The following is a 22,008-nucleotide window of genomic DNA, read 5'->3' on the forward strand; positions in this document are numbered from 1 at the left end:
AACCAAACTTGTTAACTCCTTTGAAGTAACAATCTATAGTAGTTTGGAGCTTACCACTGTGGATAATATAATTTTAAGATTTTTCAACCACTTAAAAAAAAAAAAAAACAATCATTCTTCAAATATCACTTTGCAATTGTGTGACAATGGTGGTGGCAATACACAACTATTCCCATAACAAAACTGTAGACATCCAGGCAACCATATAATTTGGGGATGAAAATTTCTACTATCTAAAACATTACACATGTGTCTTTCATGTCTCCTTTGTGACCTGAAAGCTCTGGTCCTTACTCAAGCCTTAGTTAGGTGTCTGGTTCTCCAGCAGAGAAGCTACCATGTCATGTTTGATCTCCTGCCTTGAGAGGCAATAGAGTTAATTTTGTTTTTAAAGTTGGTGGCATAGTAGCTACAAACTTTTTTCAGCGGCCCTGCCTGACTGCCAACTGGAGCTTTCTGTTCACTTCCTCATCAACTTGAACCACCCCCAAACAGTTTGAAAGTAAGCTGAAGTCAGACACCGGCAGGAGCTGACACACTTTCAAGAAGGGGTTTGACACCGCAGAAAACTTTCACTTCTCTTCTCCAGCCCTTCCACCAAGGGAATCCGACCCTCCGCTCTTGCACACCGAGAATTCCCCTCTGAGGCAGGACAAGGACACGAAGAGCACACCCTTCCCTTCTACTGCCTCCAAAAAGACCCTCCAAATCCCTCTTCCCCCGGACTCAAGTCCAGTTCTTCACACAAAAGAGCCGGGCCAAGCAAAGCTGCCGCGGCCCGTCCGAGCCCGGTGCCACCCTCCACCGCACACGCAGACCCGGTCTCCCGGCCCCCGAGCCCGGAGGCTTCCTGCCCCGAGCCGGCCAGACAAAGCCCCAGCGGCCGGGCCGGGACTTCCGAGCCTCCGGACACGGGCCGCCGCGCTCTTACCCGGGCCTCGTCCAAGGCGACGCCGCCGCTGCCGCCGCTTCCCCCGGCCTTGGCTGCGGGGCAGCTGGCAGCGCGGGTCTTGGAGGAGCGGGTCCGAGAGGAGATGAAATGGCTGCTGCCTCCGGTCGCCCCAGGCTCTGCTCCGGCCCCAGGCCCAGGCCCGGGCCCGGGCGACTTGGACCCAAGAAGGCGCAGAGAGCTCTTCCGCGTGTTCACCATGGTCCGGCCAAAGGGACGCGGTCCGCGCCGCGTCTGCCGCGCCCAGGAGAGGAGAGTAAGGTCGGCCCGCCGGCCGGACAGTCGGGGCCAGGGGAGCCGAAGCCGGCCCGGGAGAGACGAGCCGGCCCGGACGCTGCGGAGCACGGACAAGGACAGGCGAGAGGACGACCGAGGAAGGGAAGTCGGCCTGAGGAGGCAGGCCGCGGGAGGCGGGAGCAAGGCTCCGGGCCGACAGCACAGACCCTCCGCCGGCTTCGCCTTCCTCAGCGGGAACCGAGCGGAGCCGCCATTTCCACCCCTTTCTCTCTCGCTCTCGTTCTGGCTCCGTGCGTCAGGGCTCCAGCGCCGCAAGGCCGACGCGACCGCTACCAGCCGCGGCCGCTGCGGGGCGCTGCAAGGCCGGCCAGTCCTTCCTTTGCCGGCCTCTCCCTCCGCTCCGCCCCCGCTTCCGTAGGCCCCGCCCAGCGGCGCGGCGTCGCCTCACGGCGCCGGGGGGAGTGACGCTCTGGGCCGCATCGACTCCATGGTTTCCCGGTCTCCCCGCTAATCGAGCTGTGGGAGGACAGGAAAACGAGGCCCCGCGCAGACCGAGCTCGCGTGCTGGAGTTAGTCCTGGAGCCCCCACCCCCAGACACCCCACCATCGCCCTCGCTGGCCTGGAGGGAGCGGAGCGACCGGCAAAGGCGGGAGGAGGAGGGGCGCTGATGACGAGGGCGCGGTGAGCGGAGCTGGAATTCCACAGCCACCCAAGGCAAGACACTGAGCAAAAAATCTAACTTTTCATGGCTGTAGAAAATGAGAATGATAACTGATAAAGTACATGTGCATTATCTGGCACAGGGTAGATTATTTAAAATAAAAACAATAAAGCTAGAACCCTGCATCGTTAAAACTAGGCAGCGTCGTTGATTTAAGGCAGAGCCGCAAAGAAACTAATTGTTGCTACCCAGCCTCCTTTATCACTGCCTTCCTCGCGCCCGCAAGAAAAAAAGAATTAAGAACACAAAAAGCCAAACTCAAGGATTTAAAATCCGTGATTTAACTTCCAAAGAAAAAAAATGTAAGGTATTCAATTAATATGAAAACCACTGCTGTAAAGTAGAAATTATGTTCATTGCAAAAATTTACAATACATAAGAGAGAGCCTTCTAATGGGCAGAAGTTCTTCCTGTGTACTACACTAAAAAAATTGAAGCCGGGAAAAGTCCTATCAGAATCACCAAGTGTCATCAAAATTGGGATTTTCTAGATATCCAAGCTCTCAATCATTCAACAAAATTGCATACAGCACTGAGAATTAGGATAGTTTTTTTTTGCTTTAAGAAGCAATATAGATTCCAAGAAAGCCAACAACTCCTTTTTATGCTAATTTGCATACCATGTGCCTCCCATAACCCTTTACCCTCCAACAAAATCCAGTCTTTTAATGGGTGTGGAGACCGCACATTGGAATCAGGCCTAAGTATTCCTGGGTCAACTACTTATAAGATCATTGATCAAAACAGACTATCATTTCCTGCACAAAGCAAATGGTTTTAATTACAGCATGGTGTATCCTGGGGGTGTCTGTGATATGCAAATTAATGTGCAAACTATTTGCCTCCATTGTTTTTGTTTTTGTAATCCTAAATTGGGAAGACAAGGATAAGATTTGCATTACTGTAACCTCTAACATTACCTATCAACAAATGTTTACTAAAAACCCAACTACTGTTAGGTATAACTCAGGCCCAGAAATCTGTAGCTTTCAAAAGCAATAATCTCTTTCTGGCTCTCAAGGAACTCACAAAACAAGGACTGAGGGGGGAGACAGGCAAGAAATCAGTAAGCTGCAGTACAGTTTGATAAGAGGCAGAAACCCTTAATTCAAGCAGGGGTGTTAGGAAAAGCCTCTGAGGTAATGATCAACATTCATCTTGAACCACAAAAAAGGGAAAGGAAGGACAGCTTGACAAAGATGTGGAAGAGTTGGCTGTTTCCCACAATATGAACTGGTAAAAATAACTAAAAACTCTTAATAAAATTTTCATTTAAATATCATTTGCCACTATATCCATGCTCTGGCAAGATACTAAAGAATAGTAAAAAATGAAAAGGTAAGTGACAGTCAAAACCCAGACAAGTAAGCAAAACTCTAAATATAGCTTTCATTTTCAATCCATCTGCTCAACCCCAGTGAACTTGACCTTTTATATTCTGTACTTCAGGAGATGTAAAGGACTAGGGAACAAAGCTTATGACTGGTTAAGGTATGGAATCTAATGGAATCACCCTGCAAAATCCTGGTACAAGGATCATCACTCAACGTCAGGGGACAGCAAGGGAAACTGCCTCTCCCAACATCGATTCTAAGAATGAGGGGGAAAAAAAAATCTGAGAATTCAAACCAAATTGATCCACATGTTTACAGCCTGAATTCACCAAACCTAGTAGTTACGAAAAACCACAGAACATAATTTAGATTACGTGGACTTAAGTCAAATTGATCCTACGCACAAAGCAGAAGCAAACAAAAATCATCTTGAAAAGAATGCACTTCAATAAGGGACACAAAAATATAACCTATCAAGAATATGACTCAGTAAAAAATTAAAAACACACGAAATGTTATCATGTAAAACAAAAGCAAACAATAAAAGACAACTCTAGAACCAACATCAGATAAAGACAGCACAAGAAAAGAAAATTACAAACCAATATCCCTTATGAATATAGATGCAAAATCCTCAATGAAGAACTAGCAGACTGACTCCAATAGCACATTATGATCAAGTGGGATTTATCACAGGAACCTGAATATTTTGTTAAGGAGATTTCCAAGCTAAATGTGGAAGATGCAGCCTGATTTCTCCTTACAGATTATAGTAAAATGTGAGAAAAAGGATAAGCTTACAATTAAACTCTTAAGCACAAAGGAATCAAAAATTGATGATTTCAGAAATTCTCAGCCTATCCAGGAAGCATGCTCTGAGGTTAGGGTCAGAAGCAGCTGTCAGGACTTCAGTGAGCTTTCGGAAAGTAAGTCCCCAGAGAAAAGGGTTCCCTGTGAGGGTTTAATTGAACAACCGTTTACTAAAGAGGGTGTGGCTTCACATGGATTCAGTCAGCCATTTCAGGGGAAGTCAGGATTAGAAATGCAGCTATCCAGGAAGATCTGTGGATAGTTGTATTGTCTGGTGGTTTTGATCCCCTAGAACTGCATACAAAGCTGACAAGTTTTTTGTGAAGTGTGTATGAACAGAAGCAATGCCTGAAAGGGATAGAGAATGGATGAACTGAAGGAAGAATTACTTCCAGGGCAGAACCATGGAAGCTCAGATTAAGACCAAAGAGAACTCAGGCCATGGGAGTTGGCCACGCACATTGGAATGGGCAGGTCCATCCCTGTGCTTGGAGGGCCATCTGTTCCAGCACTTGTTCCATATCATTCAGGCAGAGTGCCACCACCCAAATGCTCAGAGATGGTGGCGTATGTGCCCCAGTGTTCACAGAGAACCTGACCACCATCCCAAAGCTCAGAGGTGGCAGGGCCTGTGCTGTAGCATTCACAGAGAGCCCAGCCAACATTCCAATGCTCAGAGAGAGTGGGGCCTACACTCCAGAGTTCAGCGGGAGCATGGCCACTGCACAAGTTCTCGGGACAAGTGGGGCTGCCACTGTATCAGGCCTGGCAAGTGGGCTGCCACTATAGCAGGCCTGGCGGACAAAGAATCAGGTTACAGATGGCTCGCAAACCTAGAGATCTAATGGAGTTTGCCCTACTGGCTTTCAAACTTGTTTGGGACCCATGAATTCTGTTTTACTTCCAATTTTTCCCTTCTGGAATGGAAATGTTTATCTTATGCCTGTCCTACCATTGTAGATTAGAAGCATATACCATCTAGGTTTCACAGGTCCATCAGATGGGGGAATTTTGTCCCAGGACAGACCACACATATGACTGATTTTGAAAGACTTTGGATTTAGCATTGTTCTAAAATGGCTTAAGGCTTCGGGGCTGTTGTGACGGAAAGAATGTATTTTGCATGTGGGAAGATCATGTCTTTTTTAGGGGTCGAGAGGGTGGACTAGGTAGCTTATTAGAGTTACGCACCCCAGAAAAACATGTTCTTAATCTTAATCCATTCCTAAGGGTATGAACCTGTTGCAGATAGGACCTCTTTATGAGGTTACTTCAGTTAAGGTGTGGCCCAACTGAATCAAGATGGGTCTTAACCTATTACTGGGAACCTTATAGGAAAGGCCATGGAGAGAGAAGCCACAGGAAATCAAGAAACCAGAAGTGAACAGAACCCAGGGGGAAAGGAGAAGACATGGCCATGTGCATGACCATGTGAGAAAAGCCAAGGACCAAGGATCAACAGTTGCCACATCTTTAGAAAGCATCTCCTTGCTGATGCCTTGATTTTGGACCTCTTAGCATCCAAAAGAATAAACTACTTAGGAAAAAAGTTAACCAAGTAGGTAAAAGACTTGTACACTGAAAATTATAAGACACTGCTGAAAGAAATTGAAGAAAACCTGAATAAATGGAAAGATATCCTGTCTTTACAGATTGGAAGATTTAATATTGTTGTGATGTCAATACTACCTAAAGTGATCTATAAATTCAACGCAATTTATATGAAAATTCCAGCAACCTCTTTTGCAGAAACACAAAGCCTGGTCCTCAAATTCATATGGAATTGGAAGGGGCCCTGAATAGCCAAAACATCTTGAAAAAGAAAAAGTTGAAGGTCTTAAACTTCCTGATTTCATATCTTACTACAAAACTACAATAATTTAAACAGTTTGGTTCTGGTACGAGGATAAATATATAATAATGGAATAAAATTGGTAGGACAGAAATGACCCCACACGTCCATACCTAAGTGATTTTTGCAAGGGTACCACATCCATTTAATGGAGAAAGAATGGTCTTTTTAACAAATGGTGCTGAGACAGCCAGAAATCCACATGCAAAAGACTGAATTTGGATCCCTCCTTCTCATGTAGGAAAATTAATTCAAAATGGATCAACAACCTAAATACATAAGCACTAATACTATAAAACTTTACAATAAAATATAGCAAATTATCTTCAGGACCTTATATTAGGCAATGGATTTTTTTTTATTTTACACCAAAAGCACAAGCAACAAAAGAAATAGATAAAAGGGACTTGCTCAAAATTAAAAACTTTTCATGAAAGGATATTATAAGAAAACGAAAATGCTGCCTGCAGAATGGGAGAAAATAATTGGAAACCAAGGATGTGATAAGGGTTTAATAGTCTGAATATATAAAGAATTCCTACATTCAACAACAAAAAGAAAAAAAAAAAAAAACTGATAAAAAGTAGCCAAGGATTTGAATAGATGTTTCTCCAAAGAAGGTATAAGACCAATAAGCATATGAAAAGATGCTCAACATCATTAGCCATTAGAGAAACACAAATTGAAACTACAGTGAGATACCACTTTATATCCACAAGGATAGCTTTTATCATAAAAAGAGAAAATCACAAGTGCTGGGTGGATGTGAAGAAATAAGAATCTTAGTACATTGTTGGTGGGAATGTAAAATGGTGCAGCTGCTGTGGAAATCAGTCTGGTGGGTCCTCAGGAAGTTAATCATAGAATTATCATATGACCTGACAATTCCACCCCTGTGTATCTACCCAAAATAATTGCAAGCAAAACTTGGACAGATATTTGTACACCAATGTTCACAGCCACATTATTCACAATAGCCAAAAAGTGGAAGCAACCCAAGTATCCATCAACAGGTGAATAGAAAAACAAAATGTGGTGTATTCATACAATGGCATATTACTCCACCATAAAAAGAAGTGAAATGCTGGTACATGTTACAACATGGATGAATCTTGAAGACTTTATGTAATCTGAAATAAGCCAGACACAAAAGGACAAATAGTATAATGATTTCTCTTATATGAAATACTAATAATAAGTAAATTCATAAAGATAGAAAGCAGAGTAGTGTTAGGGGTGAGGGGAAAGGGGAGTTACTGCTTAATAGGAATGAATTTTTGTTTGGGATAATGATAATATTCTGGAAATAGTGGTGAAAGTTACACAATATTTTCAATGTACTTAATGTTGCAAAATTGTTCACTTAAAAATGGCTAAAAATTATTTATGTTATGTATATTTTACCACAATTAAAAATTTTAAAATACTGAAAAAGTATATTAGAATACTTTACTTTTTAGTTCTCTTTTTAAATATTCCCCCAGATTCCCCTGTGTCCCTTTGTAATCAACCTCTCTCCCCACCTCCATCCCTGCAATCACTAAACTGTTGTATGGCCCTATAGTTTTGCTTTTTTCAGAGTGTCATATAAACAAAAACATACAAACAAAATCATATGGAATTGCACAGGATTCTGAATGCCAAAAACAATCTTAAACAAATTTCAAGGCCTCACATTTCCCACTTCCAAAGCTACTACAAAGTTATAGTAATGAAAATTGTGTGGCACTGGCATGAGGATAGACAAAAAGATCAATGAGATTGAATTGAGAGTCCAGAATTAAATCCATAAATCTATGGGCAATTTAGTTTTGACAAGGCTGCTGCAACCATTTAACAGCGTAAGAACAGTCTCTTCAACAATGATTCTGGTATGAAAAGCAAAAGGGGCCTCACAGAAGTGCCAAAGAAAAGTCTCTTTGCCCAAATAAATCAATGTAACGCCTTCCATTGCTTCAACAGATAGATGTCTGGAGCACTGGTTTGAGAGATGAACTCACCCAGGGATCCCCAAATTGCCGAACAAGAGAGGAGTTCAAAAACTCACAGAATGCTGCAACCTGGGTTGATGAGGCCCAATCTCAATCTGTGGAGCTGCACCAAAAACTGTCAAATGAAAAATAAATTTGGATTTAGGTAAAGAAGCTTTATTTGAAAGGATTATTGTAAGAGGAGAGAAAGGGACTATTGAAATACTGGGAGGGAAAGGAGGAGAATTCTCAACTGTCAAAACAAAACAAAATAAAACTGGATTTAGGTAAGGAGAGACTTGATTCAAAAGAACTTATTTCAAGAAGAGGGAAAGGGACCCTTAAAGTAAAGGGAGAAGGGCTATTGTCATAGGGAAAACACTCCAACCATAAGATCTGCAAACTTCTTTTAAGTCAGGCAGAAAGGGGCTTTCCTTGTATAGGGCGGAGTGAATAGGGTAAAGAATCTGAGGTGGGGGGGTGGCAGTGAAGGAGCAGTAATTAGAGAATGTTTTACTCAGAGTCAACCTCTTTTCAGAAGCTACTCTTAAGGAGGGGTTGAACGCTGGCTCAGGCTGAGTAAAAATCGACGGGCCTGCTAGAAGGAGGGAAGGTTAATTGAAGTTTGGTGAAGTGAAGGTAGTCCTTGTTTTGTCCAGATTGGTTAGGGGTGAAAAGAGTCAGCTAATCATTTATGAGGGAAAGAATGGGAGTTTGGACGTCTCTATCTGGCCTTGTCCTAAGTAAATGAGGGGCATCCGCGAGTCTTAGGTAAATCATATGGGGAAGGGTGCTTTCTTGCAGTTAGCCCTTTCCAGGACACAAAAGGAGTGGGAGGGTTTAAGCCGCTTTCCAGGGTCACAAGGCTCAGGTACAGTTCAACATTGTCAGAATTCAGAAAAACCTCTCCGCGGATTCAGTCAGAGGATAAAGAAGCACAGAAAGAGGTAAGTAGACGCAGGTGAGCCCACACCTAACTCTGCATTTCCCGCGCCCAGTGAAAAGGTATCAAGCAGCCGCACCGGCAACGGAAAGCAGGCGGCCGCCATTGGCGCGGGTAACACCGAGACCCGTGGCGAGCAGCCACGGCAAGCCCCGCCCCCGGGCGCGCTCCCGCGCTGCCCCAGTCTGCGCAGGCAGGCTCCAGCGCGCGCCCGGCGCCCGGCGGGGGAAACCGAGGGGGGCGGGCCGGAGCCCGGCGGCGCGGCGGCGCCCGCCGAAACTGAAGGTGGTTCCGAGGCGGCGGTGCTCCGGGTCCGAGGGGCTCCAGCGAAACGGCGGCGGTGGCCCCCGAGGCCCCTGAGGGAACTGAGGACGAAGCCGTGAGGCGACACCGCGGCGCGGCCCCCCCCAGCGGCCGTGCGCGGAGGTGAGTTCCCTGGGGCCGCGCCCGCGGTCGGCGGGCCGAGGGGCTGGGGCGGGCGTTTCCACGCGGCGCCGGCAAGGTCGTGCCCTCGGGGCTGAGCCGTGACGGGCTGCTCTCCGGGTGTCCCGGATGTTCGGAGGGTTTCGGACCTGCGTCTGCGGCCCAGGCGTGGGCGCTCTCCGGCCGAGGCCGGGGCGAAGCTTGTGCCCAGCCCCGGGGAGCGGTGGGTCTTGGTTTCCCGAGTGTGCTTCCTCCTCCTTTGGTGGTGAAGGCTGAAGGGTTCAGCTGGAAGCACGCACTTTGGTTTTCCCTCTCAAAGAGCTCCCAGAAACTTAGTTATGTGCGATCTGAATGTCTGTTTCCAAAGGCGCACTGCCAAAGCGCCATTCAAAAATACAGGGTATGTGTGTTTTCGAGTCTCTTAAAGTGTTTTAGGTGGTCATTTCGTAGTTCACGTCTTAACTATTCTCTCATTATTCAGTTTCTTTGATTTCTTTGTAGGTCTGATCTTTGTTTTCCTATTTCGTTTATTTTTTTCTACGGACCTGTTTTTTTTTTCACGCCCACTAATGAAACCTTTCCAGAGCAATAGTGAGCATTCGCGCGGCGTCTAGCGTTGGTTCCTTAGTACGTAATTTGAAGTCGTTAAAGACAAAGATAGGAAACTTGTGGTCGGTATTGATGTTAATGCAGAAGACAACGATGTGGAACTACAAATTATGAGTGATTGTATAAGTGACGCGAAAATTAGCTTCCTTATTTCATAGCTTTCCCTCAACTTGTGTGTTGAGAGTGTATCGTTTTTTGAATTATGATCTAGTTTTAATGGGAGTATTTGAATTAAAAGTTGATTTAGGGTGTCTTTGCCTAAATATGCTAAAGGTCGGATTGATTTGAAAGGTTGTTACACTCAACGAATATCGAGCATCTCTGTATAGTACTTAAGTTAGTGTTTGGCACTGGTGGAATCCAAAATGTGTAAGAATTGTGTAGGGAGGAGGGAGTAGTTAAGTGCACAAATAATGATACAAGGCAAAATAAAGTATTAACAGAAACTACTACTCCTAAGCACTGAGCTAAATCCTTAACATACATACTTTAATGACTTAATACATACTTGCTATTAATTATTTACTAATTTAATTACTAAATTTATCTTTCAAGATTTTTTTGTAACTATTGTGTGCTGTGTAGTGAGGATATGATGTTGACCACCACAGACTCTGCCTTCAAGGAATTTAGTCTCATTGGAGGAAACAACAAACAGATAACCACCCAAATGTGTGAAAAAAGCTAACAAGGAAGGATGTCAGGTTTTTGTGAGAGCATTTAACAGGGGGACTTTTCCCAGCCAGGGAAATCAAATAAGGCTTTCCTAGGAGAGTCACTTGTGAGCTGTGATTATGGATAAATAGGATTTAGCCAAAAGTGACTTCTCTCAAAGGGTGAGAAGAAAGCTCCAAGCAAAGGAAATAGATTCCACAGAGGCTTGGGGAAGATGGCACATTTTAGGAAACTTCAAGTTCAAAGCAGTTGGATTGTAGTGACACTTTTGAATTTTACCTGAACCCTGTGATCCTGTAGCTTCTCCTTGCTTGTCTAAACTTTTGACAGTCTTCCTCCTGACTCGAGGCCCTTGACCCCCCCTCACCTGGGTCCTTAATCAGGTAGAAGCATTCCACCTGGCCTAAATATTCCCCATTGCTTGATCTGTCCCTCCATTACTTTTTCATTAGTGCATCCCTGTCCTTAAAAACTCTCCCGCCCCCTGCTTCAGTGAAGTTGAGTGCCATCTCTCTCACTGCTATTGTGATAGTTTTCTAGTTGCTCTCTATCACGGTAGCCTTTTGGTCTCTCTCTTCTCTATTGGGTATAACTTTGAATAAGGTCCTCCTTGCCTGTTTCACATGGTCCCGTGCAGACTTTCTTGGCAGTAGAAAGCAAGAGGGTGTTTTGGTAAAGTAGATTAGGGCCAGATAATAAAGGAATTGGGGCCTTCTTTTTTTTTTTTTTTTTTTTAATATTTAAGTGGACATTTTCAAGAGTACAATGTAATGAAAAAAAAGAGTACAGTGAACCCCATGTAACATGACCCAAAGGATTTGAATCTTACTGTAAGAGCAGTTGGAGTCTGCAGTCAGATTTCGATGGGGGCAAGAATGGATACAGAGAGACCAACTACAGGTGATGGTAGTTGGGACCAGAGTGGTGTCCGTGAAGATAGTGTTAATAATAAAACTACGTAACTCAGCTTCCCAAGGGAGTGTAGTAATTCTGTTTTCACATGTTCTGGAGGAATCATGGAAGGTTTTCTAAAGGAGAATGTTTCTGAGATGGGTTATATAAAGTAAATGACATTTTCAGTATGGAAATAGACCCTGGAAATAGATTTCTTACTGTCAAAAGGTGACCTTGACAATTTCTGCCTAAATTTCATCTTTCTCTTAGGATTTTCTTATTTAACTTACTGTTGTCACTGCCACTTTTGTCCTTCGAAGTAAATAAGTCCCTCGTTAACACTTTTTCCTAAAGGACAAATATTGTATTTTCATTACTAAGCTAAGATAAGCTGAACCTTTCCAAAGATTTCATTTTCTGTCCCTTGGTATTTTTAGTGAACAGAATTTACAAAATATACAAATAAACTGTTATTTTTTAAATGTTTGCTTCTGATGCTACTATAGTTAGGTTGCTCCTGGAAGCTTGTAGGCGTGATCCCTTTCCATAGGAGATCTGAGTAAAAGGGGGCCCTTGTAAAAATGTGATCCGTAAGATTCTTTTTTCCTAATGATTAATGCCATAAATAACCCTATCCTTAAGGAGAAACTTCAGTATGCCCAGTTATGTATTAATATCTTAATACAAATCTATACCCTAAAAAAAAGTGGCCTAGAGTATATGTTTATAAAATAAGTAAAATACAAATTTTTTCTACTAAAATTCTTATTTGACTACATTTCTTATTCTAAATCTATGTGGGTTTTTTGTTTTTTTTTGGGGGGGGCTTAATTAACTTATTTATTTTTTAAACAGTTTTATTTATACACCATACAGTCCATCCTAAATGTGTAATCAATGGCTCTTGGTATAATCATATATTTATGCATTCACCATTACAGTCAATATGAGAACATTCTCATTTCTTTTGAAGGAAAAAATCCCATACCGCTTGTATCTCCCTATCATTGACATTTAGCTTTGGTATACTGCCTTTGTTACAATTAATGAAAAAATATTACAATGTTACTGTTAACTATAGACCTTAGTTTACATTAATTTTATGTTTTCCCAGATAACACCCTATTATTTAATACCTTGTAACAGTGACCTGCATTTGTTTTAATTCATGTAAGAACTCTCTTGTATTTATATCATTAAGCACCATCATTGACCACTCTGGGTTTCGGTAAGTTACACAGTCCCAGTTTTTATCCTCAAGCTTTCCTCTGGTGACATAAACTACTCGAGCTTTCCTCTTTCAACCATACTCACACTCTGCTTTGTTAATTACACTTACAGTATTGTATTACCTTCACACAGTATTGTGCTATTCATTTCCAAACCTTTACAATTAACCTTATTGAAAATTCTGTGCTCCTTAATCATTGATTACCCAATCTCTGCCTATTTGCTCATTATAGTTAGTTCATATTAGTGAGACCATACAATATTTGTCCTTTTGTTTCTGGCTTATTTTACTCAACATAATGTCCTCAAGGTTCCTTTACCTTGCTGCATGCCTCACAACTTCATTCCTTTCTGCAGCTCCTCTATATTCCATCCTATGTATACACCACAGTTTGCCCTTCTGCTCATAAGTCCTTGGACCTTTCGGCTTCCTCCATCCATTGGCAATCAGGAATAATGCCTCCATAAACATCAGTGTGCAAATGTCTATTCGTGTCCCTGCTTTCAGTTCTTCCAAGTGTATACCTAGTGACCGGATTGTGGGATCATATCGCAACCCTATACTTAGTTTCCTGTGGAATCTCCACACTGAATTCCGGAGGGGCTGCACAATTCTGCTTCCCCACCAACGGTGAATAGGCATTCCTCTTTCTCCGCATCTTCTTCAGCACTGTAGTTTTCTGTTTGTTTGTTTTTAAACGGTTTTATTCATAAACCATACAATCCATCCTGGTATAATCACATAGTTTATGCATTTACCATCACAATCTATTTGAGAACATTTCCATTTCTTCTGAGAAGAAAGAAGAAGAGAAAAAGCAATCCCTTACCCCTCCCTTATATCCCCCTCTTACTGACATTTAGCTTTGGCATAGGGTCTTTCTTACAATTAATGAAAGAATATTACAATGTTACTGATAACTATAGATCCTAATTTGCATTAATTGTATTTGTCCATATTCCATCCCATTTTTAGCACCTTGTAATACATACATTTGTTCTTGTTCATGTAAAAACTTTCTTACATTTGTACAGGTAACCACCATCTTTGCTCACTCTAGGTTTCACTAAGTTATACAGTCCCGGTTTTTATCCTCTAGCTTGCCTTCTGGTGACATACATGCCCCTAGCCTTCCTCTTTCAACCATATTCACACTCAGCCTTGTTCATTATACTTAAAGCATTGTGCTACCATCACACAGTATTGTGCTATCCATTTTTGAACCTTTACAATCAACCTTGTTATACATTCTGTACTCCTTAAGCATCAAATGCCCAATCCCCACCCTCTTTCTATCTTCTAATAATCTGTGTTCTCAAATGTAACTCTCAGAGTTTGCTCATTATGGTTCATTCATAAAAGTGAGGCCGTATAGTATTTGCCCTTTTGTTTCTGGCTTATTTTGCACAACATAATGTCCTCCAGATTTAACCACATTGTTGCATGCATCATGACTTTATTCCATCTGACAGCTGCATAATGTTCCATGATATGTATATACCACAGTTTGTTTAAACACTTGTCAGTTGAAGGACATTTGGGCTGTTTCCGTCTATTGGCCACTATGAGTAATGCCACTATAAACATCAGTGTGTAAATATCTGTTCGCAATGCTGCTTTCAATTCTTCCGAGTATATTCCTAGTATTGGGATTGCTGGATCATATTGCAGTTCTATACTTAGCTTCCTTAGGAACCACCAAACTACGTTTCAGAACAGCTGCACCATTCTGCATTCCCACCAACAGTGATTAAGTGTATCTATTTCTCCACATTCTCTCCAGCACTTGTAGTTTTCTGTTTTTCTTTTGTTTTGTTGTTTGTTTTTTTTAATGACCATTCTAGTAGGTATGAGATGGTATCATTGTGGTTTTGATTTGTATTTCCCTAATAGCAAGTGAAGTTGAGCATCTTTTCATATGCTTTTGAGCCATTTGTATGTCTTTGGAAAAGTGTCTATCCATGTCTTTTGCCCATTTTTTAAATGGGTTGTTTGTCTTTTTATTGTTGGGTTGTAGGATTTCTTTGTATATTCTGGATATTAAACCCTTATTTGAAATGTGGTTTCCAAATATTGTTTCCCATTTTTACTTGCCTAATAAAGTCCTTTGACATGGAAAAGTATTCAATTTTGAGGAGATCTAAACCTGGTTTCAGTGTATCCTCCTTTTAGTGGCTGTGTTCCATAACGTTCAATCTACTCTGTTGCCTGACTGATTTTATCACTAAAGTTGATGGGAGAAAATGTGATAATATTTGGGAAGGTGTTCAGTAAACTGTGACATACCATACAAATGTGGAATGTTGGTGATACTAATTGGAAGTAGACTAAAGCAAAGTGAAAGAAGTTCTGTTCATCTGCCCATTCTGATGCCCAACTTCCTGTTGATTACTAAGATACCTATCAAATGGATCTTTTAAATTCTACCATACAGTACAGCACTTAGATTCTTTCATATATATGACTATGATACATTTGTAGAAGTCCACTCATTGACAAACTAAATTTTACATGATTCATTTGCATATTACTAATCTGGCAAATACCTAAAAAAATGGTGACTTCATGTCCATGTTAGAATTAATTTTGTCTTCATAATTCTGTGCCAGAATTACTAATTCGGTATATTTTTTCCTTGTTAGTCTGTAAACTCCATCACAATAGGAATTATGTCTGTCATATTTATCCTTTATCCTTAGTTCTAAGCCAGTGCCTTGTACACAGTAGTGGGAAATTCAGTCAGTATATGAATGTTTTGAACAGTTTAATTAGTGAAATCAAAACTAAAATTTCACAACTGTGTCAAAATTATGACTTTCAAGATGTTCAGTGGCCACCATGGAGGCGTGAAGGCAGTGGTATGACATTTAAGATTATGAAAGAAAAACTGTCAGGCAAGAACTTTTTATCCAGCAAAGCTGTCCTTCAAAAGTGCAGGAGCATTTGAAGTATTCACTCACAAACAAGTGCTGAGAGAATTTAAGAAGAGACCTCCTCTGCAAGAAATACTAAAGGGAGTTTTGTTGGCTGGAAAAAAAAAAAAAGACAGGAAAGAGGTCTGGAGAAGGGCACAGAATTGAAGAGCAGTAGTAAAGGCACCTTAAAGGATAAAAAGGGAGGGGGAGGAAAATAGATGTGACAAATAAAAACCAAAGTATAACATGGTTTGGTCAAGTACTGCCTTTACAATAATAACTTTGAATGTGAACAGATGAACTCCTCAATTAAAAGATACAGATTGGGATTACATTGAATCTGTAAATCAATTTGGGTAGAATTGACATCTTGAAATTTAGTCTTTCAGTCCATGAACACAAAATGTCCCTCCATTTATTTAGTCTTCGATTTCTTTTACATTGTTTTGTAGTTTTATGTGTACAAGTCCTTTACATCCTTGGTTAAATTTATTCCTAGATGTTCAGTTCTTTTAGTTACTATGGCAAATGGAATTTTTTTCTTGATTTCCTCCTCAGATTACTCATTAATAGTGTATAGAAACACCACCAATTTTTGCATGTTGATCTGGTAATCCACCACTTTTTTGAATTCATTTATAGGCTCTAGTAACTTTGTTTTAGATTTTGGGGGGACTTTCTATATATAGGATCATGTCATTGGCAAATAGTGAAAATTTTACTCGTCCTTTTCAATTTGGATGCCTTTTATTTATTTTTCTTGCCAACTGCTCTGGCTACAACTTCTAGTACAGTGTTGAATAACAGTGATGACAGTGGGCATCCTTGACTTGTTCCAGATCTTAGAGGGAAAGCTTTCCCTCTTTCACCACTGAGTAAGTACAGTGTTAGCTGTGGGTTTTTCATCTATGTCCTTTATCATGTTGAGGAAGTTTCCTTCTATTCCCATCTTTCAAAGTGTGTTTATTTAGGAAAGATCCTGGATTTTGTCAAATGCCTTTTCTGCATGAATGGAGATCATCATGTGTTTTTCCCTTCATTTTGTTAATGTGTATCACATCAATTGATTTTTCTTAGGTAGAACTACCCTTGCTTATCTGGGATTGAACCCACTTGATCATGGTGTGTAATTCTTTCAATCTGCTGTTGAATTCACTTTGCAAGTATTTTGTTGAGGATTTTGCATCTATATTCATAAGGGAAATTGGTCTGTAATTTTCTCCTTTTTTAATGCAATTTTATTCAGATATATTCGTACACCATACTATCCATCCTGTAATTTTCTTTTCTTACAGCTTTATCTTGCTTTGGCATTAGGTCAATGTTGGCCTCATAGAGTGAGTTAAGTAGTGTTCTCTCCTCTTCAGTTTTTTTGTTTTGTTTTGTTTTGTTTTTGGAATGAGTTTGAGCACAGTTAGTATTAATTCTTCTTGGAATGATTTCTGGAATTCACCTGTGAAGCCTTCTTGTCTTTGGCTTTTCTTTGTTGAGAGGTTTTTGATGACTGATTCAATCTTTTTACTTGTAATTGGTCTGTTGAGGTCTTCTGTTTGTTCTCGAGTTAGTGTAGATTGTTCTTCTGTTTCTAGGAACTTGTCCATTTTATTTAGGTTGTCTAATTTGTTGGCATCCGGTTATTCATAGTATCTTCTTATGATATGTTTTGTTTCTTTGAGGGCAGTAGTAATGTCCCCCCTCTCATTTCTGGTTTTGTTTTTTTTTTTTTTTTTAATCTATGTCTTCTCTCTCTTTGTTCTTTGTCAGTCTTGCTAAGGGTTTGTCAATTTTATTGACCTTTTCAGAGAACTTTTTGTTCTGTTCTCTCTATTGGTTTTTTATTATCAATTTCACTTTTTTCTGCTTTAATCTTTGTTGTTTCTTTCCTTCTGCTTGCTTTGGGATTAGTTTGCTGTTCTTTTTTTTTTTTTAACTTCCTCCTGGTGTGCAATTAGATCTTTGATTTTAGGTCTGTCTTCTTTTTTTAATGTAAGCCTTTAGGGCCATAAATTGTCCCCTCAGGACTCTCTTCACTGCATCCCCTAAGTTTTGATAGGTTGTGTTCTCGTTTTCATTCATCTCAAGATATTTACTGATTTCCCTTGCATTTTCTTCTTTGACTGACTGATTGAGAGTGTGTTACTTGTATTTTCTTATTTGACCCACTGATTGTTTGAGAGCATGTTATTTAACTTCCTTATATTTGTGGGTGTTCTAGTTTGCTAATGCTGCCAGAATGCAAAATACCAGAAAAAGATTGGCTTTTATAAAGGGGGTTTATTTGGTTACAAAGTTACAGTCTTAAGGCCATAAAGTGTCCAAGGTGAGGCATCAACAATAGGGTACCTTCACAGAAGAATGGCCAATGGCGTCTGGAACACCTCTGTTGTCTGGGAAGGCATATGGCTGGTGTCTTCTTCCTTGGCTCCCAGGTTGTGTTTCAATATGGCTTTCTCTGAGAATGATTCTCTCTAGGCGTCTGGGGGTATTCTCTTAGTTTCTCTGGAGCAAACTCTGTTATAGCAAAAGTACTTTTGAAGGCCGGCTTCAAAGTGTGTCCCTCAGCTGAAGCTCTGAGTTCCTTCTGTTTGTCAGCTGTTTTATATGGCTCCAGTGGTTTAATTCAGACCCACCCTGAATGGGTGGGGTAACATCTCCATGGAAATTATCCAATCAAAAGTCTCACCCACAGTTGATTGAGTCATATCTCCATGGAAACAATCAAAGGATTCCAACGTAATCAACACTAATGCATCTGCCCCCACAAGATTGCATCAAAGAACATGGCGTTTTGGGGGACATAATACGTCCAAACCAGCACAGTGGGTTTTCCAGTTCTCTACCTACTATTGTTTTCCAGCTTCATTCCATTATGCTCAAAGAAGATGCTATGTATAATTTCAGTCTTTTTAAATTTATTGAGACATTTTTTGTGACCTAATATGTGGTCTATCCTGGAGAATGATAAATGTGCACTTGAGGAGAATGTATATATTTTGTTTTGTTCCGTATGTATCTGTTAGGTCTAGTTCAGTTATCATATTATTTAAGCTCTCTGTTTCCTTATTGTTCTTCTGACCAGATGATCTATCTCTTGATGAGAGTGGTGTATTTAAGTCTCCAACTATTGTAGAGGTGTCTATTTGTTTTAGTTCGCTATAGCTGAAACAAAACACAATATACAAGAAATGGGTTGGCTTTTGCAGTGGGATTTATAAACTTACAAGTTTACAGTACTGAAGCCATGAAAATGTCCAAATCAAGGCCTCAGCAGACAGTGCTTTCTCCCCGAAGACTTCAGCTCCTCTGTCACATGGCGATGTCTGCTGGTCTCTCCCTTTTCTCCCGGGTTTTGTTGCTTCTGGCTTCAGTGGCTTCCTCTCTGTTTTCTTTAGTTTCTCTGTTTTTTTTCCTGTGTCCTCTCTCAGCCTCTCTGGCTTTTCTCTCTGAGCTTCTCTGGTTTTTTTCTGTGTCTTCTCTCTCTCATTTATCCTCTTATAAAGGACTCCAGTGAAAGGATCAAGACCCCCTTGAATGAGGTGGGTCACATCTCGAATTAAGATCCTACTAACAGTGGGTCCACATCCACAAGAATGGGTTAGCATTAAGCAGATGATCCTTTCTGGTACACAAACAGCTTCAAGCAATGACTATTTCTCCCTTCAGTTTTACCAGTGTTTCCCTCATGTATTTGGTGCACCCTGGTTAGGTACATAAATATTTATGATTTTTGTTTCTTCTTGATAGATTGCCCCTTTTATTAATATATAGTGTCCTTCTTTGTCTCTCATAACAGCTTTTGACTTAAAGTCTGTTTTCTCTGATACTAGTGTAGCTACCCCAACCTCTTTTTTTGGTTACTGTTTACATGGAATATCTTTTTCCAGCCTTTCATTTTCAACTTATTTGTGTCTTTGGTTCTAAGGTGAATCTCTTGTAAACAGCATATTTAGTTGAATCTTACTTTTTATCCTTCTGCAAATCCGTGTCTTCTGATTGGGGAGTTTAATGCATTAACATTCCATGTTATTACTGTGATGGCAGTACTTAATTCAGCCACTTTGTTCTTTGGATTTTTTTCATTGTTTTTTACTTATTTTTTATTTTAATACAATTTTCTTGAGATATATTCACACAACATAGAAACCATCTGAAGTTTGGTTTTTATATGTCTCATACACACACACACACACACGTGTGTGTGTGTGTGTGTGTGTGTGTGTGTATTTCGTCTCTCTTTTCCTAAACTGCAACCTACTTTTCTGTATAGGTTATCTTTTGTGACGTATTTGACAGATCCGTTTCCAATTTCTGTTTTCTGTGTATTTTTTTAAATGCTTTCCTTGTGATTACCCTGGAGTTTATATTGCACAACCTACATCTACAACCTAGTAATTTGAAGAGATATCAATTTAGCTTCAATTGTGTACATATTCTCTGTCTTCACACTACTCTAGTCACTCTTTCCTCTCTTTTCTTTTTAACCTGCAGAACTCCCTTTAGTTATCCTTGTAAGGCAGGCCTTTTGTTGACAAACTGTCAATTTCTCTTTATCTGTGAATATTTTAAACTCTCCCTCATTTTTGAAGGACAGTTTTTCTTGATAAAGAATTTTTGGCTGGCAGTTTTTGTCTTTCAGTACTTTAAATTTATCATACCTTTGTCTTCTTACCTCCCTGGTTTCTAATGAAAAATTAGAACTTAGTCTTATTGAGGATCCCTTATATGTGATGAGTCACTTTTCTGTTGCTGCTTTCAGAATTCTTTATCTTTGGCATTTGACATTCTGAATAGTATGTGTCTTGGTGTAGGTCTATTAGAATATATTTTCTTTGGAGTATGTTGTACTTCTTAGCCGTATATATTTATGTCTTTCATAAAAGCTGAGAAATTTTTGGCCATTATTTCCTCAAATATTTTTTCTGTACCTTTTCCCTTCTCTTCTTCTGGGACACCCATTGTGCATATGTTTGTATGCTACATGCTGTCACTCAAATCCCTAAGAAACTGCACATTTTCTTCTATTCTTTTCTCTATCTGTTCTTCTGACTGTATGATTTTGATTGCTCTATCTTCTAGTTCATTGATTCTTTCTTCTGCTTGTTCAAATCTGTTGTTGTATGCCTCTAGTGTATTTTTAGTCTTCATTAACACTCATAATTTATGTTTCTTTTTATACTTTCACATTCTTCTTTATGCCTACACATTGTCTTCTTACTATCCTGTATCTCTTTATGCATATTTTCCTTCATCTCCTTGAATTGGTTAGGAGATTTGTTTGAACTTCTTTGATAAGTTGTTCCAAATTATGTGTTTTTTCTTAAGTTTTGTTTCCTTGACTGAACCATATCTTCCTGTTTTTTGTTGTGGCTTGTAATTTTTTGCTAATGTCTAGGCAGCTGATTATTTTGATGAGGTAATTGTGAAGCTCAGTTTCTCTCTCTTGTCTAGGGTTTTATTGCTGATTGGGTTTGTGTTAAAGCTCTTCTTTGTGCTTGGTCCAACTTAATCTGGACCTTTAGAATAGCCTGGGTTTAACTGATCAGATTTTCTCAACTCTTTTTCATCTGATTCTTTTATTACAATTTTTATGATTGCACTTTCTGTGCAATTGTTTCACCTCCAGAAGGCTTCTTTTCCTCTGTTTCTTCTCCAGGAATCTTGATCTCTCTTGATTGTTTTTGTGCGGAACTTCCTCCCCAGTCCTGTGATTTGTTTAACTTCTCTCCCTCATATAGTACCCCCTTTTCCTTAGACTTTTTAGTTCTGGGATCCGTCCTGTTTTATAGAAGTTCAGTTCTTCCCCTCCCCTACCCCACCCCCTGTTTTTTTCCTGTGAGGCTTTTCTGCCTCCAGTTTCTTCCCCATGAGAGTATCCTGCCCAAGGGACTGAGATGGGGTCAATCCAGAAAGGTGGGTCAATCCAGAAAAGTCTGTTTTTCCTTTTGGTAGTCCAGCTAACAGAAACTGCATTAAGTGCACACACCTCTTGCCAACAGATCTGCCATGGTCTCCTTTTTTCCCCCCCTTAAAGAGCACTTTTATATGTGGTTCTCCTCAGTCCCTTGTGTTTGCCCTGGGTCTCTGTCGACTTAGGTCCCTGTGCCTAGATATATATCAGGTTTCCAGCTTGCTCCTGTGAGCGGCTCTATAGTCTGCATCCACAGCTGAAGTGACCCGGGACATGCTACCTCTTTGCAACTCCCAAGTTGTGGGGGGACCAAGTGAGGGCAGATCTTGGAAGAATATCTTCTGTGTGATCTTGGTGATTCCTTTTCTTTTTCTTTGATTCAGCGTTGGTGGATTCCTTCTCCAGTCTCTGTCATATTCCAGAGTTCCAGGCCAGTGAAATTTGTCCTTTTATTATCTGTTTCTGAGGGGAGACTTTTCCAGGGAATGCCTGCATCACCATGTTGATGACATTACAAATAATAAAAAGGCATGATT

The 22,008-nt window shown here is 40.6% G+C and overlaps 2 protein-coding genes across 8 annotated transcripts in view; one reads left to right on the plus strand and one right to left on the minus strand.

Moving 5' to 3' along the window:
- The window catches only part of ATAD2B (ATPase family AAA domain containing 2B), a 207,189-nt gene extending 199,126 nt beyond the window's left edge, over positions 1-8,063 (minus strand). For 5 of the 6 annotated variants that reach the window (XM_037812948.1, XM_037812949.1, XM_037812947.1 and 2 more), the window contains exon 1: positions 932-1,291. In XM_037812948.1, coding sequence (XP_037668876.1) covers positions 932-1,150 — 219 coding nt within the window. In that variant the 5' untranslated portion in view covers positions 1,151-1,291. Of the gene's footprint in view, positions 1-931; positions 1,292-7,951 lie in introns of those variants that run through there. The other variant, XM_037812951.1, reaches the window with a different exon arrangement.
- Positions 8,064-8,994: 931 nt separating this feature from the next.
- The window catches only part of UBXN2A (UBX domain protein 2A), a 74,762-nt gene continuing 61,748 nt past the window's right edge, over positions 8,995-22,008 (plus strand). Inside the window, exon 1 of one of the 2 annotated variants that reach the window (XM_037812962.1) lies at positions 8,995-9,243. Coding sequence is in view for 1 of the 2 variants with exons in the window: in XM_037812961.1 (XP_037668889.1) it covers positions 9,592-9,640 (49 nt within the window). In the remaining variant the exon portion in view is untranslated. Of the gene's footprint in view, positions 9,244-9,293; positions 9,641-22,008 lie in introns of those variants that run through there. The other variant, XM_037812961.1, reaches the window with a different exon arrangement.

The sequence above is a fragment of the Choloepus didactylus genome, chromosome 20 (genome assembly GCF_015220235.1).
Source record: "Choloepus didactylus isolate mChoDid1 chromosome 20, mChoDid1.pri, whole genome shotgun sequence".
Lineage (NCBI taxonomy): Eukaryota > Metazoa > Chordata > Mammalia > Pilosa > Megalonychidae > Choloepus > Choloepus didactylus.